The 13,554-nt window shown below is 34.7% G+C and overlaps 2 protein-coding genes across 2 annotated transcripts in view; one reads left to right on the forward strand and one right to left on the reverse strand.

Moving 5' to 3' along the window:
* LOC144450447 (nephrocystin-3-like) overlaps nucleotides 1-3,752 on the forward strand; it is a 30,578-nt gene extending 26,826 nt beyond the window's left edge. Inside the window, exon 22 of the mRNA XM_078141048.1 lies at nucleotides 425-3,752. Coding sequence (XP_077997174.1) covers nucleotides 425-715 — 291 coding nt within the window. The 3' untranslated portion in view covers nucleotides 716-3,752. The remainder of the gene's footprint in view (nucleotides 1-424) is intronic.
* A 579-nt stretch (nucleotides 3,753-4,331) lies between these two features.
* Nucleotides 4,332-11,925, reverse strand: LOC144450589 (ubiquitin-like modifier-activating enzyme 5). The gene is made up of 6 exons (XM_078141234.1): nucleotides 11,664-11,925; nucleotides 10,061-10,188; nucleotides 8,777-8,912; nucleotides 7,407-7,485; nucleotides 6,294-6,412; nucleotides 4,332-5,656 (listed from the first exon to the last, which is right to left on the reverse strand). Exons 1-6 carry the CDS (start codon nucleotides 11,817-11,819, stop codon nucleotides 5,585-5,587), a joined length of 690 nt encoding a protein of 229 aa, XP_077997360.1. The 5' UTR covers nucleotides 11,820-11,925; the 3' UTR covers nucleotides 4,332-5,584.
* Between the last annotated feature and the right edge of the window lie 1,629 nt (nucleotides 11,926-13,554).

A 13,554-nucleotide genomic window follows, 5' to 3' on the forward strand; every position in this document is an offset into this window, starting at 1 on the left:
AAAGTGACACACACTGAGTTTATACATTTTTTACTCAAGCGAAATTACCTTGAATAAAACCACTTTCCAGTATAATGTTAAAGTCTTCTATAACATTACAATACTTGCAAACCCACCATGTTGAATGTTGCATCATGGGAAATGTGATAATAAATACTAATCAATTAGCATTGTAAACAATAATATTACATTCTTTGTAACCACAAATAATCAATTCATATTCACCCTGACAATTGTGGGAGGTTAATTTTATCGATAGCTCCAGATCAGGTGTTACGATAACCACAGATTAGCCCATAGTCCTTTGCATCTGAGCATGCTCAGTCTGGATTGCAAGTTCCCTATTGTCTTCTGACATTGTTAGAACAGTTGATTGCATGGTAGGAATTTCTTTTACATTCTTCCATGTTTTTCATCTCCATAGAACAAGCACTCTGACGCACTGCCACTCTACGAAAGAGCTTTAAAGATTTACGAGGATACACTGGGTCCAAATCACGCCAGGGTCGCAGAGACGTTACGTAACCTGGCTGTACTGCGATACGAACAAGGAGACTATGAAACGGCTGCCAAGTTGTACAAACGAGCAACAGACATCAAAGAGTTAGGGCAGGGTTTCTGCAATAAAGCACCCTCCAGAAGGTCGTCAACTGGTGGTGCGTCCACAGTACGCAACATTTTGAGTCCACACCTGTATTATACTGATCAATGTTAAAGGGATGAGTCAGTGTAACAAGTACTTGGCAGGTAAAGATGTTAACATAACATGTTTATAGCAATAGAAAATTCCATATACTTCCTGGGTCCCTTTAAAGCTGCACTAGCGGTGACTGGGCTTTTATTTTTTCGATGAGACATCCAACCATATTATCTCTGAAATTTGTTAAAATACCAATAATTACTGATTGTAGTTGGTAATCAGGGGTCTGTTTTATCTATAAGTAGTATCGTAATAAGATGTAATCATGATTCATAGAGGGCGCTCATTTTTGGTATGGACCCAAAAATCAATTTGATTGGATATATGACACCATACTTTGTGTACTGTTACACAAATGTGTTGATCAGCAATAACTGATTCAATACTGTGGAGGGTGTACAATATTACGATGAAGTCATTATATTTAACAACAAAGTTTCAAAACTTGTTTCAGTTGCAGCTAGTGCAGCTTTAAATTGAAGTTCACCACACGACTTCTGAATTACCCCTTTAATGATTTTGAAAATTTTGCTGTTAAAATATTCAAGAAAACTGATGGATTCTGAATCAAGCCAAAAAGGGAAAAATTAAGGGGGTCACTATGGAATTTGTGGGAATAGAGAAACAGAAAGATTCAAAAATGTGCAAAAGTTTTGCAGGTTCAATTATTCCAATGTGCAAGAAATCTTTGTTGAGAATGAAAAAAGAAAAGAGAAAAAAGAAAAGTCAATACTATTCTAACATTTCGACAAGGATGCATATATTTTTGTGGATAGCTTTGTTTGTGTTGTGTTGTTGTGTTTTTGTACTAGAAAACAAATTCTATAAATTACAGTTAGTCTTGAGGAGAGCTGGTATCTTCTCACTATATATATACATACCCATCTATTGAAATGGTTCAGTCCAGTGTAATGGATTGATGGTGTATTTTATTTGATCATAGGGGTGATAGCTTTGTATTTGCAGATTGTTGACATTATATTTACATGACACTCTACTATCTGGTGTGCCTCCCCCTATACTGTACAAAATTATATGTTCTTACAATTATTTCCATCAAAAAGGGAAATCAGTATTTCTACTTTAGGAAGGGGATGGGCCTCAGTGATTCAGATATATGTACTTTCACTTAGGGAAGGGGAAGGGGAAGGGGTACCAGTAATTTAGAGGGGGAAGGGAGCTCAGTACGTCAGACATTTTCACTGTGGGAAGGGGAGGGGCATCACGATACTTTAACTGTGAGGAGGGAGTTGGCCTCTGTGATTCAGATACTTTCACTATGGGAAAGGTATCGTTGAGGTAGAATATACTCTCACTGTTGGAATTGGAGGGGCAATAATGATTCAAAAACTGTCACTGTGGAAAGGGGAGGGGTATCAGTAATGAAGATACTTTCATTGTCGGAAGGGGAGGGGCATCAATGATTCAGATACTAACTTTCATTGTTGGAAGGGGGAGGGTGTCATTGATTTAGATACTCTCACTGTTGGAGGGGAGGGGCATTGATTCAGAAACTTGCACTGTGAGGGGGTTATTACTTTCATTGTTGGAAAGGGGTATCATTGATTCCAATACTTACACTGTGGGAAGGGGGAGGGGCATCATTGATTTAGATACTCTCACTGCTGGAGGGGAAGGGGCATTGATTAAAAAACTTTCACTATGGGAAAGGGGAGGGGTATCAGTGGTTCACATACCTCCATTCCTGGGAGAGGGGGGCATAAGCAGGCTAATTACCTCCACTTTGGGAAGGGGGGAGGGATATTAGTATTCCTGTTACTTCCATTGGTAAGGAGGGGAAACATCAGTGTCAACTTCTTATAAAATGTATACGATGTATCTATTATATTATTTATGAAAACAAAATAAAAAGTTATTTTTGTACAACGGAGAATTCAAATACAGATGTTGTGTTCATTTTAATCTCAATTATAATAATACTGTACTGTAAAAGAAATCTATATTTTATGCTATTTTGTGCATTTGTAACTCTTTGAGTTTCTTTTTAAGTTTGTCTTCTTTCTCTTCCTGTATACTTTTTACAAACTGAAATATTACTATCACTTTCTATAAAACCACATTGACCAATCACAGAGTAGAGATATTACATGTTTGATCATGTGATTGGGGACAGCCAGTGAGAATGATGATGATGATGATGATGTCAGTTTATGGCACTGAATGAGTGACTTCGATAGCTCTCATCTCATTCAGCTTGTGATACTATCGACGTCAAGTCATTTTGGTTTGAAAATACCAATTTTTAGTTCAATTTACATATAAATGAGTCATAACTTGTATGTCAATTCTCGGTACCTGCAACAGCATTTGACCTCATGCTAGAAGGTCAAAATAGAACAAGATGATCAATTTGTTCTCACACATGCCCATAGTAATGCATGTGTAGTGCATGGAATGTAAGTCTATGCATTGACTGAGAAACTGAATAGTCGTTATTTTCTTGACAAACCTAGGTGGTAAAATTCTGTTGCTGGTACCGACAATTATCACATTTTACATAAATTTTAACTCCTGTGTGCATCACATTTGTGTGCTCATTTACATAATGACTCATTTGAATAATCGTAGTGTGGTGACACATGTAATTATTCCATATTACTGTGACCAAACTTATTAGGCAGAGTATTGTGAAATTGTAATAACATTGTTCTAGGAAAAGCTGTATGGATATGAGAGTGGAGTAACACAAAAGCACGAAAAACAGACTTGTAATAAACGTATAACCTAAACTTTTGTTTATTGATGTATACAAATTAGAGGTATTATATTTGAAATCTCGTTTACAATATATCTGCCACTTCAACATGCAGTAAATAACCTCTGAAAGTCTAGTTTTGTGCATGTGTTTTAGTGTCTATAACTAAAGAGTTTTATGTGTTATAGCGCCCTCTTGAGGGATCAAGTAGACTACTTTTGTTTTTATGTCAAAATTTCATTGTATAAATATTTTTTACAACTTCAACGGATTTGTTTTTCACTCATTTCATGTGTTGTGTCATTTTGTTAGCAGATTTATGTATTTTTAAACTATATGGCAAAAATCAAAATTAGTTATGTTGTGAATAAATAGCAATTTATAAATATCTCTGGTCTTGATTGTTATTATTGATATTTGAATGAGTTACCAGTATACACACACACAGCACAGGAACACTATTCATTACCATGTGCAGAATGATTGCCTCCGTAGCAGGAGTGGTGGGTCAAACTGGCAAATGTTCTTTCCACACAGCCTGTGAACGCAGTAATTCAAATATAGTATTCATGGATACAATGCATAGAAGCTGATTGGTTGAATCTTGATAAAGTCATATGATGTACTCATCATGCAACACATTTAAGTTGCATGTTTATTATGCCAAATGATGTCTATATTATGTCTATATTATGTTGTGTAATGTTTATATTATGACTTATGTTGTAATATATCTATATTGTGTATATTATGTTTTCATATGATGTCTATATTATGTTCATTGTGCCAGTATTAATATGTGTCTTCTCTACAGGCTAGAGCTAACACACAATGACAAAATCAATTTGAATGTTGATCATCTAGTCTTCTATACAGGCTGCTAACACACAATGACAAAATCAATTTGAATGCTTGAAGAGGTAAGGTTTATTCATCACAACATCACATTCTATACATAGAAATAGACCCTGTAATATGCCATAGTTTGGTTACAGCTATTGGAAAGGTAAGCATCACAAGAGGGTGCCCCACATTTGGCAAAGTGAGGGTTAAACCTTTTTCTTCACGGTCACTAATTGTTTGGCAATACATGAAATGGTGAATAAATCGAAGGTACCTGACATCCAGTATTATTACAGTAGAGGTTAGGCATGGTAGACGCTAAAAACAATAGTACCAAGGGAACAACATGGAAAATGAGTGGCAACTTTAGTACATGTATCCTGTCTCTGTACTACTTGCCCAAAAACTACATGTGAACAGCACTCCTTGTGGCCAAACCATGAAATGTTTTATTTTTCTGGTAACCAGATTATTACATATTGCAAGAAGTTACAGTTCCATATAAAGGTGTACAGTACAGTTATGAGTTGTACAGCACTGACAAAAGTCAACACTAAAATTTTAACATGGCTAGAGATCCATGACAGAATAGTTTATTACTTACAGTATGACATCGACTGATTCTATAAATACTCAACAATGATTTCATCTTGCTGGTCTGTCCATAAAGTTTGATATTCCAAGATTAAAGATTAACATTTTTATTGGCTCCCAGGTGAGTTAGATGTGATGTACGTGGTGTGATTTAAAAGTGCTCATTCAGATTGAATAGTTTTTTTTTTTCACGCACATATATAAACACATGCATATAAAACTGATGAACTATGGAAGTCTTGGAAGTTAATTGTCTTCATACGGATAAAATAATTTATATGTGAAATGTTGTAAATTGTCCTTGTGTCTATGTTGGATTTGAACTTTTCGGTTGCCATATACAACCCATAACACCCAAGTAAAGTGATAAGTTGTCATGTACAACCCATAACACCCAAGTAAAGTGATATGTTGTCATATACAACCCATAACACCCAAGTAAAGTGATAAGTTGTTATATACAACCCATAATACCCAAGTAAAGTGATAAGTTGTTATATACAACCCATAACACCCAAGTAAAGTGATAAGTTGTCATAGATGTTGTAAATTGTGACACACAGTAGAATCACTTTGCTTTAACACAGGTTGTAGATTGTGGCACACATTGGAATCACTTTACATATATGTTACAGGTTGTATATTATGGTACACAGTGGAATCACTTTACTTGGGTGTTACAGGTTGTAATTAGTATATCCAGCAAAGACAGGTATAGTTATTTGTATATTTCACATACTCTTCATCTTGGCCATCAGATCTTCTAAACTTTCACCTGTATCACCGACCTCCTCACTTTCTTCCTGTTGGAATGAGTAAAATATAACATCATTTCAAAATCTATGTATAACATACCAGTATATTGGTACATGTACCAAATATTTTGCTACAACTTACCAATATCTTGACACAATTTGCCAATATCTTGATACACTACCAATGTCTAGATACAATGTACTAATATCCTGATACAATGTACTAATATCTTGATACAATGTACTAATATCTTGATACAATGTACTAATATCTTGATACAATGTGCCAACATCCTGATACAATGTACTAATATCTTGATATAATGTGCCAATATCTTGATACAGTGTGCTAAATATCTCGATACAATGTGCCAATATCTTGATACAATGTGCCAATATCTTGATATAATGTACATGTACCAATATCTTGATACAATGTACTACTATCTTGATACAATGTATATGTACCAATACCTTGATACAATGTGCCAATATCTTGATATACTGTACCAATATCTTGATACAATGTACTAATATCTTGATACAATGTGCCAATATCTTGATATACTGTACCCAATATCTTGATACAATGTGCCAATTTCCTGACCACTATCTTGATACAATGTACCAATATTTTGATATACTGTACCCAATATCTTGATACAGCGTATTTATATCACTTTACCTTTTTACTAGGTTCTGGTACGTCATATGCATATGAGATACCCTCTGGTAGTGATTGTTGTTTAGGAGCTGCAGCAGTATTACTTTCATCTTCAGGTGTGTCTGCTACTAATTCTATACCTACAACAAAAAACAGTCATACACATCATATTAAGCAATGTGGCAATGGAAGTGACATGCATTGATACAACCGCTGACATCAGACTGTAGACAAACAGGGAATGTAAACAACTGAATTGGATTAATGACACTCGGCACAGCATGTTGGAAGTACAGAAACTAGCATTACATTTCATAATTGGATAAGAACAGCTGTATGGCCTCTTTACATAATAATAACAGTTCAAGCTCACAAACAAATTAGTAGTTCCCCTGGCATTTCATGCACACATAAAGAGGCCATAAAACTGTTCTTATCAAACCATGAAATGTAATACAAGCCTCTGCTGTTCAAACCTGCTGTGCCAAGTGTTATTAATCCAATTCATTTGTTTACGTTTCTTGTTTGTAACAGGATTTGTTCGTCAACAGTCTGATGTCAACAGTTGTAAAAGTTATCAATGGATATTGATGTAATTACACTCACAGTAGGGTGGTATCTCTGATAGAAAGTTTTTCTCAAGCATTCAACGTCACTCAGTGTTTAGACTATCTTGATCACAGGGTGATTATATCCACATAACCAAGCCACCGCTATCACCTACCTACATGTGTAATCTACCACAATCAACACCATTAGTTCTACTTTGATTCTATCATACATGTAATACTCAGAAGTATTTGCACTCATGCTTGTGATGTTTTCTGTTACACTTTCCCTCATTATGCTCATGAAATTAGGACCACAGATATCACCATAAGCACTTGTACAATACCGCAAGTATGACACCACACTTGCACTTACACAGTACGGAATTGTGTCATATTACTGCTCAATATTTTTTTTTATCGTCGGAAGGCTCAAGACAAACAGGTTTTCTCACCACTAATTTATTTTATCATATTGACAAAGCTATTACATCACTTGTATTTCCCTTCACATTCCTGACACCTTACATACATCAAATTTTCACTCTGTTCTACCTATTTTCAGAACTCAAATCTATCAACTTACCCCAATCATTTTCTTCATGTACTATTTCTTCTTTCTTTTCTACAACTTTTTCTACTTTTGGTTTTAACGCCTCCCTTTCCTGGAATCAAATTTAATGCATCAACTAGAGTATCAACTATTACAGTGCAATCTGTGTCACCTTCAAGTTGGTGTTTCTCTCATGAGCCATGATGTTTTTTAACACAAAGATAGACACAATTCAATTCTAGACTAACAATAACAGAGACACAACACACATTGTAGTGAAAAGTTATTGCAATTTTTTTCACAGTTCAGTAGAAACAGTCTATTGTGGGCATAAGTTGGTGTTTCTCTCACGAGCCATGATGTTTTTAACACAAAGATAGCCACAATTCAATTCTAGACTAACAATAACAGAGACACAACACACACTGTAGTGAAAAGTTATTGCAATTTTTTTCACAGTTCAGTAGAAACAGTCTATTGTGGGCATAATTAGACATTGACTTGATGATTTGTATGGGTTCAATTGTTTACTTTCCTACTGATAACCCACAGGATTAGGTATCTGTGTCTACATCTAAACTGTGGCAACTCTGTAATTGTTTATTTTGCCGTTGATGTTATCTGATTATGTATAAGAAATGTCAGGTCCAATACAAGAAATGCCAAGCTAACTCAATTTTTCCTGTAATTCGTTGTACAGCAAACATGCCCACAGCATACCTAAACAAGTGGCGACCATTTTGTCTGTGTAAGTACATGTAATAATATACAGAATCAGATTAAGATATATTTGCAATGTGTCATATTATGCTCAATTGCCGAAAGGTCGATCAACTTCTTTCTGTTAGCTTAAGTAGCTATGCCAACAGTGGTTACTAATTATGAGGCAAATTTTCAGTATCACCCATATTGCTATGGAAACATACAGAAATTTTACATATTCAAAACTAATTGTCTACACGGCAACTGTGGGGTTTACCCTCAGTCAAGCATCAATGAAGCTAATTCAAGCTGCATAATCAACACTTTTACTATTGTCCTATCTTTACACGTATCTATCCGTTTAAAAATGTAATATTTTTGACATTTTAGGTCAAGTTTCTTGTAAGATTTAAGGTAAGAGAGCTGCATTGAACATTTTTCATTGTTTTTGTCAAAAATCACACTAAAAATTTGCAAAAATATACAAATATTGTAATACATTCTGTAGGTGGAAAACATTTCATAATTTTTACATTTTAGATCAAATGTCTTGTAAAATTTGATATATAACTTGATTACTTAAACATTTTCATTGTTTAAAGTCCAAAATGTTGCCAAAATATTATAATTCTTTTTTTTTTTACAAAAATTGTGATAAATTCTGAACTAATTTTTGAGGGAAACTATAAAGGTTTGTCTACCTGAAACTCCTGTCGTCTTTTCCTACAGAAACTGTCATCACAGTTTGGGTTTGGTTTCATTGACATCATTGGAAAGAAGTCTGTCATTGCACTATAGCCTAAATAATAACTTACAGTACCAAATTCAAGTAAATATCTGAAAGTAACAACAAAACGAAAATTCATTTTGTTATAAGCTTCACTGAAAAGAGATTATAGCATGAATTTTAAATTCATCAATTGCAATAAACACACTTCTGTTAAATTCTAATTTTAAGAAAAACAAGAGATAATACAGTTTGGCCACTGGGGGTGCTAGTCAACAGTGTGGGTCAGAATAACTCGTAACGCCATTACTGTACATATTGAAAATCAAACTTTCCAAACATTTCATGGCAAATATCAATAACAATACATCCATAGTTTTTGGTAAACTTTATTGACTTACTTCAGTGTATTCTGTACCAATAACCCTGCAACTACACCCATAGTTGTTGGTAAACTTTGACTTACTTCAGTGTATTCTGTACTAATAACCCTGCAACTACACCCATAGTTGTTGGTAAACTTTATTGACTTACTTCAGTGTATTCTGTATTAATAACCCTGCAACTACACTCATAGTTGTTGGTAAACTTTATTGACTTAGGGGCAACATCAAAAGTTCAATATAATATATCTAACTTAATTGCTTAAGTTAGGTCCAAGACCCCCCCCCCCCCCCCCCCCCCCCATCTAACTTAACTGACCTAAAATTGAAAATCGTTTCAGACTCGTACTGTATACTTCCACTTTCATACAACGTACCAATAGACTACTGAATTTACAAATAAAAGCAGAAAGCCATTTTAACTCAGAAAAATACCTATTTTGCTGCAAATTTCTAAGATCTTGAAAGCTGAACCGCGTACCGATGGTAAACCAAACCGAGTGTACACAGTGTGTTATAGGTAAAACCAGCCTTGAAATTGTACTAAATTTGCCAAGTATGACGTTAAATCGTTTTTGACGGTTGAGAAATTAATTTGGCCAAAACCCCCCCACCCCCAAACTAAAGCAATTAAGTTTTTTTGTAAACATCGATCTTTTGACGTCGCCCCTTACTTCAGTGTATTCTGTACTAATAACCCTGCAACTACACCCATAGTTGTTGGTAAACTTTGACTTACTTCAGTGTATTCTGTATTAATAACCCTGCAACTACACTCATAGTTGTTGGTAAACTTTATTGACTTACTTCAGTGTATTCTGTACTAATAACCCTGCAACTACACCCATAGTTGTTGGTAAACTTTATTGACTTACTTCAGTGTATTCTGTACTAATAACCCTGCAACTACACCCATAGTTGTTGGTAAACTTGCAGCACATACACCTTCTCTTTTTAATGTCTTCTCATCTATATTTTCAGCAACTACCAATGGTGGAGCACACTAAATATAAAACAAACAAATAAACAAATATAAATAAATGAACACACAAATCAATAAATAATTAAATAAGCTAAATGTTCAAAAGTTGTCTGTGTTGTGTATGTTAAGTATTTTTATAGCATTGTTTTTGTTTGACAGAAAAACAACAATCTGTTGTGAAATGTACAAGGGGTGGTGAAATGTACAAGGGGTGGTGAAATGTACAAGGGGTGATGAAATGTACAAGGGTGGTGAAATGTGCAGGGGGATGAAATGTACAAGGGGTGGTGAAATGTACAAGGGGTGGTGAAATGTACAAGGGGTGATGAAATGTACAAGGGTGGTGAAATGTGCAAGGGGATGAAATGTACAAGGGGTGGTGAAATGTACAAGGGGTGGTGAAATGTACAGGGGGTGGTGAAATGTAAAAGGGGAGGCGAAATGTACAAGGGGAGGCGAAATGTACAAGTGGTGGTGAAATGTACAGCAGGATGAAATGTACAAGGGGGTGGTGAAATGTAAAAGGGGTGGTGAAATGTACAAGGGGTGATGGCATATACAAGGGGTGGGGAAATGTACAGGGGTGGTGAAATGTACAAGGGGGTGGTGAAATGTACAAGGGGCGATGAAATGTACAAGGGTGGTGAAATGTACAAGGGGTGGTGAAATGTACAGTTGACACTGTTTTTACGTCTTTGAAGACGTAGTATCGTATCGTCTTTTATATTTACTAAAATACACGCACACGTAAATCATATTGCAAAGATCTGTAAATTACTTTCCTACGTGATTTTGAAAGAGGGGAAAGAGTTGAAATTGGGGCGAGTTGAAAATTGAATGAGTTGAAATTGGGCGATCGAGTTGAACTGGGACGAGTTGAAATTGCCGAGGACGAAGCGAATCGCAATACCCTCTGTCATATCATAGGACATTCCAGTGTAATAGTTATGTTTATGAAAACAAACAAACAAGCAAAATAAATAAACAAACAAACAAAACAAACAAACAAACAACAAATAATAATCCTGACAAGCATCAACAAGAGTAATTAGAAATAACTATCAACAAGAATTTTTTAGTACTATATTTTTTCCTATATGTAAAATGGTCACAGTTGTATATCTGTTGTTGATGCTTGTCAGTATTTATTTATTGACTTATTTATTTATTTTGTCTTTTGTTTATTTTTGTTGGTTTGTTTGTTTGTGTTTGTTCGTAAACATAACTAAAATATTACACTAACTAAGTCACATCAGTCCTACTTGAAGAAGAACTACGTCGGGAGTTTATTTCTGACATCGCTTCCTCTCAATGTCACAATCGACCCATTCCATCTGCACACTCACTTATAACCACGCACTAACATATGGTGTAGACATTTCTTGGTTTCTCTAATGTGCACAGCAAAATTTTTTACTTTGCTGAATTCAAAGGTGTGAAAAGTACGTGTCAAATACATGTGATAATACTCAAAACACGAGGAAGAAAACGAAAACTCTCGGCAACCATACACACCTGTACGGGTTACTGTCGACAACTTCCGCACTCATCTTCTCGATCTTCTGCCTGACGGCTGACTTGTTCGCTCGTTCCCGTGACAACTCACCTTCTAATGCCTTTATCCGCGCTTGCAACTCCTCAACACTCGCCATGATTCTACAACAAGAGTTTCTCTGATCACTAAAATATGTAAATATCGCTACAATTATTAAAATTTATCGTGATCTCCTCAAGAATACAGGCCAATGCTGCTGACAACACGATGCTGAAGTTGTCTGCAAAAACGAATTGAAAAACACATTCAAAAACGTATTCGTAAACGGGTTCGGGTAACTGACCGCAACTGACCCTTTTCAGTTCAAATTTCGAAAACAAGTTTGAAATCGTAAATGTTAATAAACAATATTGTACTTTTATAGTAATGACTATGAGAAAATCATTTTAACAATGTAGACAATTCACTAAAAGATGATTCCTTTTATGAGTTATTATGAAAGCGATTTATTTTTTCATTGATTGGAGGAAAGATCATAAACACACAAACATTTGTCCTGTCGACATTCGTGTTTACATGATGGAAACGTTGTTTAAAAGGTATTAGACACGAAAGAAGTTTACCGACCCATCTGAGTTGGAAGGTTAGGAATCGTATATGTACATATAGGCCGTATAAGTGAATATTTTAGCTCTGAAAATGTGCGATGTACACTTCGACACGCATTCATCACAGTCCCTCTTAGAGTCTGATCTTGGTCTGATATGAGTATTATTACACTTACAGGGGCGAGGGACTGATGGGATGATGAATGTCAAAGCTCACAAGTTCAAAACAAATTCTTCGTTTTCTATGGGTATTCGTCGGATTTTTCTCTTGTGTAACGCCCCAGGTAACTCTTCCAATCATTCATGTGTATAGTTAAAATGAACTGAAACTTACTCATCCAATCACTGAGCCTTAGGCTTAGGTGACTCAGAAGCTGCATTTGTTGACAACAAAAGAAACTTAAAAAAAAAATCAAATTTAATGAAAATAAAATCAAAACATACAATGCAAATCAAAGCAATACAATGCTTAATATCTCCATGACACGCCGCTACATTTATAACCTTGTTTTCAAAATGTACTTTCATTTTTATTCTCATTTCAAACAAACATGCACAATGTATACTGGCAATGGTGGGAAAGCAAGTTGTACATGGGCCATCTGCCGGATACATCATCATGTAATATGAATTTTTTTATTCACTTTTGAGTTCTTTATATCGAAAAGGACACTATAAAAGGTACTGAAAGACTTTAACGTTTTTCATATTTAAATTGGCCAACTGGATAATAATTAGGTATTTATTATGGATTTTTTATTTATAAAACTGCAGTTTTTCTAATTGAAAAAATAATGTGAAAGAACATATACTAATTCCTTGTTTGTAACTCAGTAAACTGAAAATCATTTTTAAAAAATGTGTAATATGTTTGATACTGTAAGTACAATAACAAACTTTTTACAATATTTGCATCTTTTTACAATTAATTGATTTACAAACAAGGACTTGTATGTTATTTAACATATTTTAAAGTTGACAAAAAAATATTAAAGTTCTTTTATGAATTAAAGTGTTACATATTGTATTCTACTTACTGAAGTACACTCATTCATTACTTGATACTGGTATAACTCAATCCTGGTATTTAGGTATAATATATGAAAGATTTGATGACATAATTGTTGGTATGTATTAACAAATTTGAGGAAATCCCTGTCACTTTGGATGGTCGGTAAAAAGTGACACGTCACGGCTACATGAATCATTGTAAACACTATACTTGATAAGTTTAGCCATAGTTTTATGTAAAGTATTTTGTATTAGTAAAGACTGTCTAAACTC

The sequence above is a fragment of the Glandiceps talaboti genome, chromosome 20 (assembly GCF_964340395.1).
Source record: "Glandiceps talaboti chromosome 20, keGlaTala1.1, whole genome shotgun sequence".
In the NCBI taxonomy this organism is placed as follows: Eukaryota; Metazoa; Hemichordata; class Enteropneusta; family Spengelidae; genus Glandiceps; species Glandiceps talaboti.

Excerpts from the sequence above, each read along its gene's own strand:
- LOC144450589 (XM_078141234.1), bottom strand. The coding sequence starts at position 11,819 with ATGGCGAGTGTTGAGGAGTTGCAAGCGCGGATAAAGGCATTAGAAGGT. Across the intron at positions 8,913-10,060 it reads TTAGTACAGAATACACTGAA|ATATTTACTTGAATTTGGTA; the intron begins GTAAGTCAATAA and ends TGTTACTTTCAG. Across the intron at positions 7,486-8,776 it reads AAAGACGACAGGAGTTTCAG|GAAAGGGAGGCGTTAAAACC; the intron begins GTAGACAAACCT and ends ATTTGATTCCAG.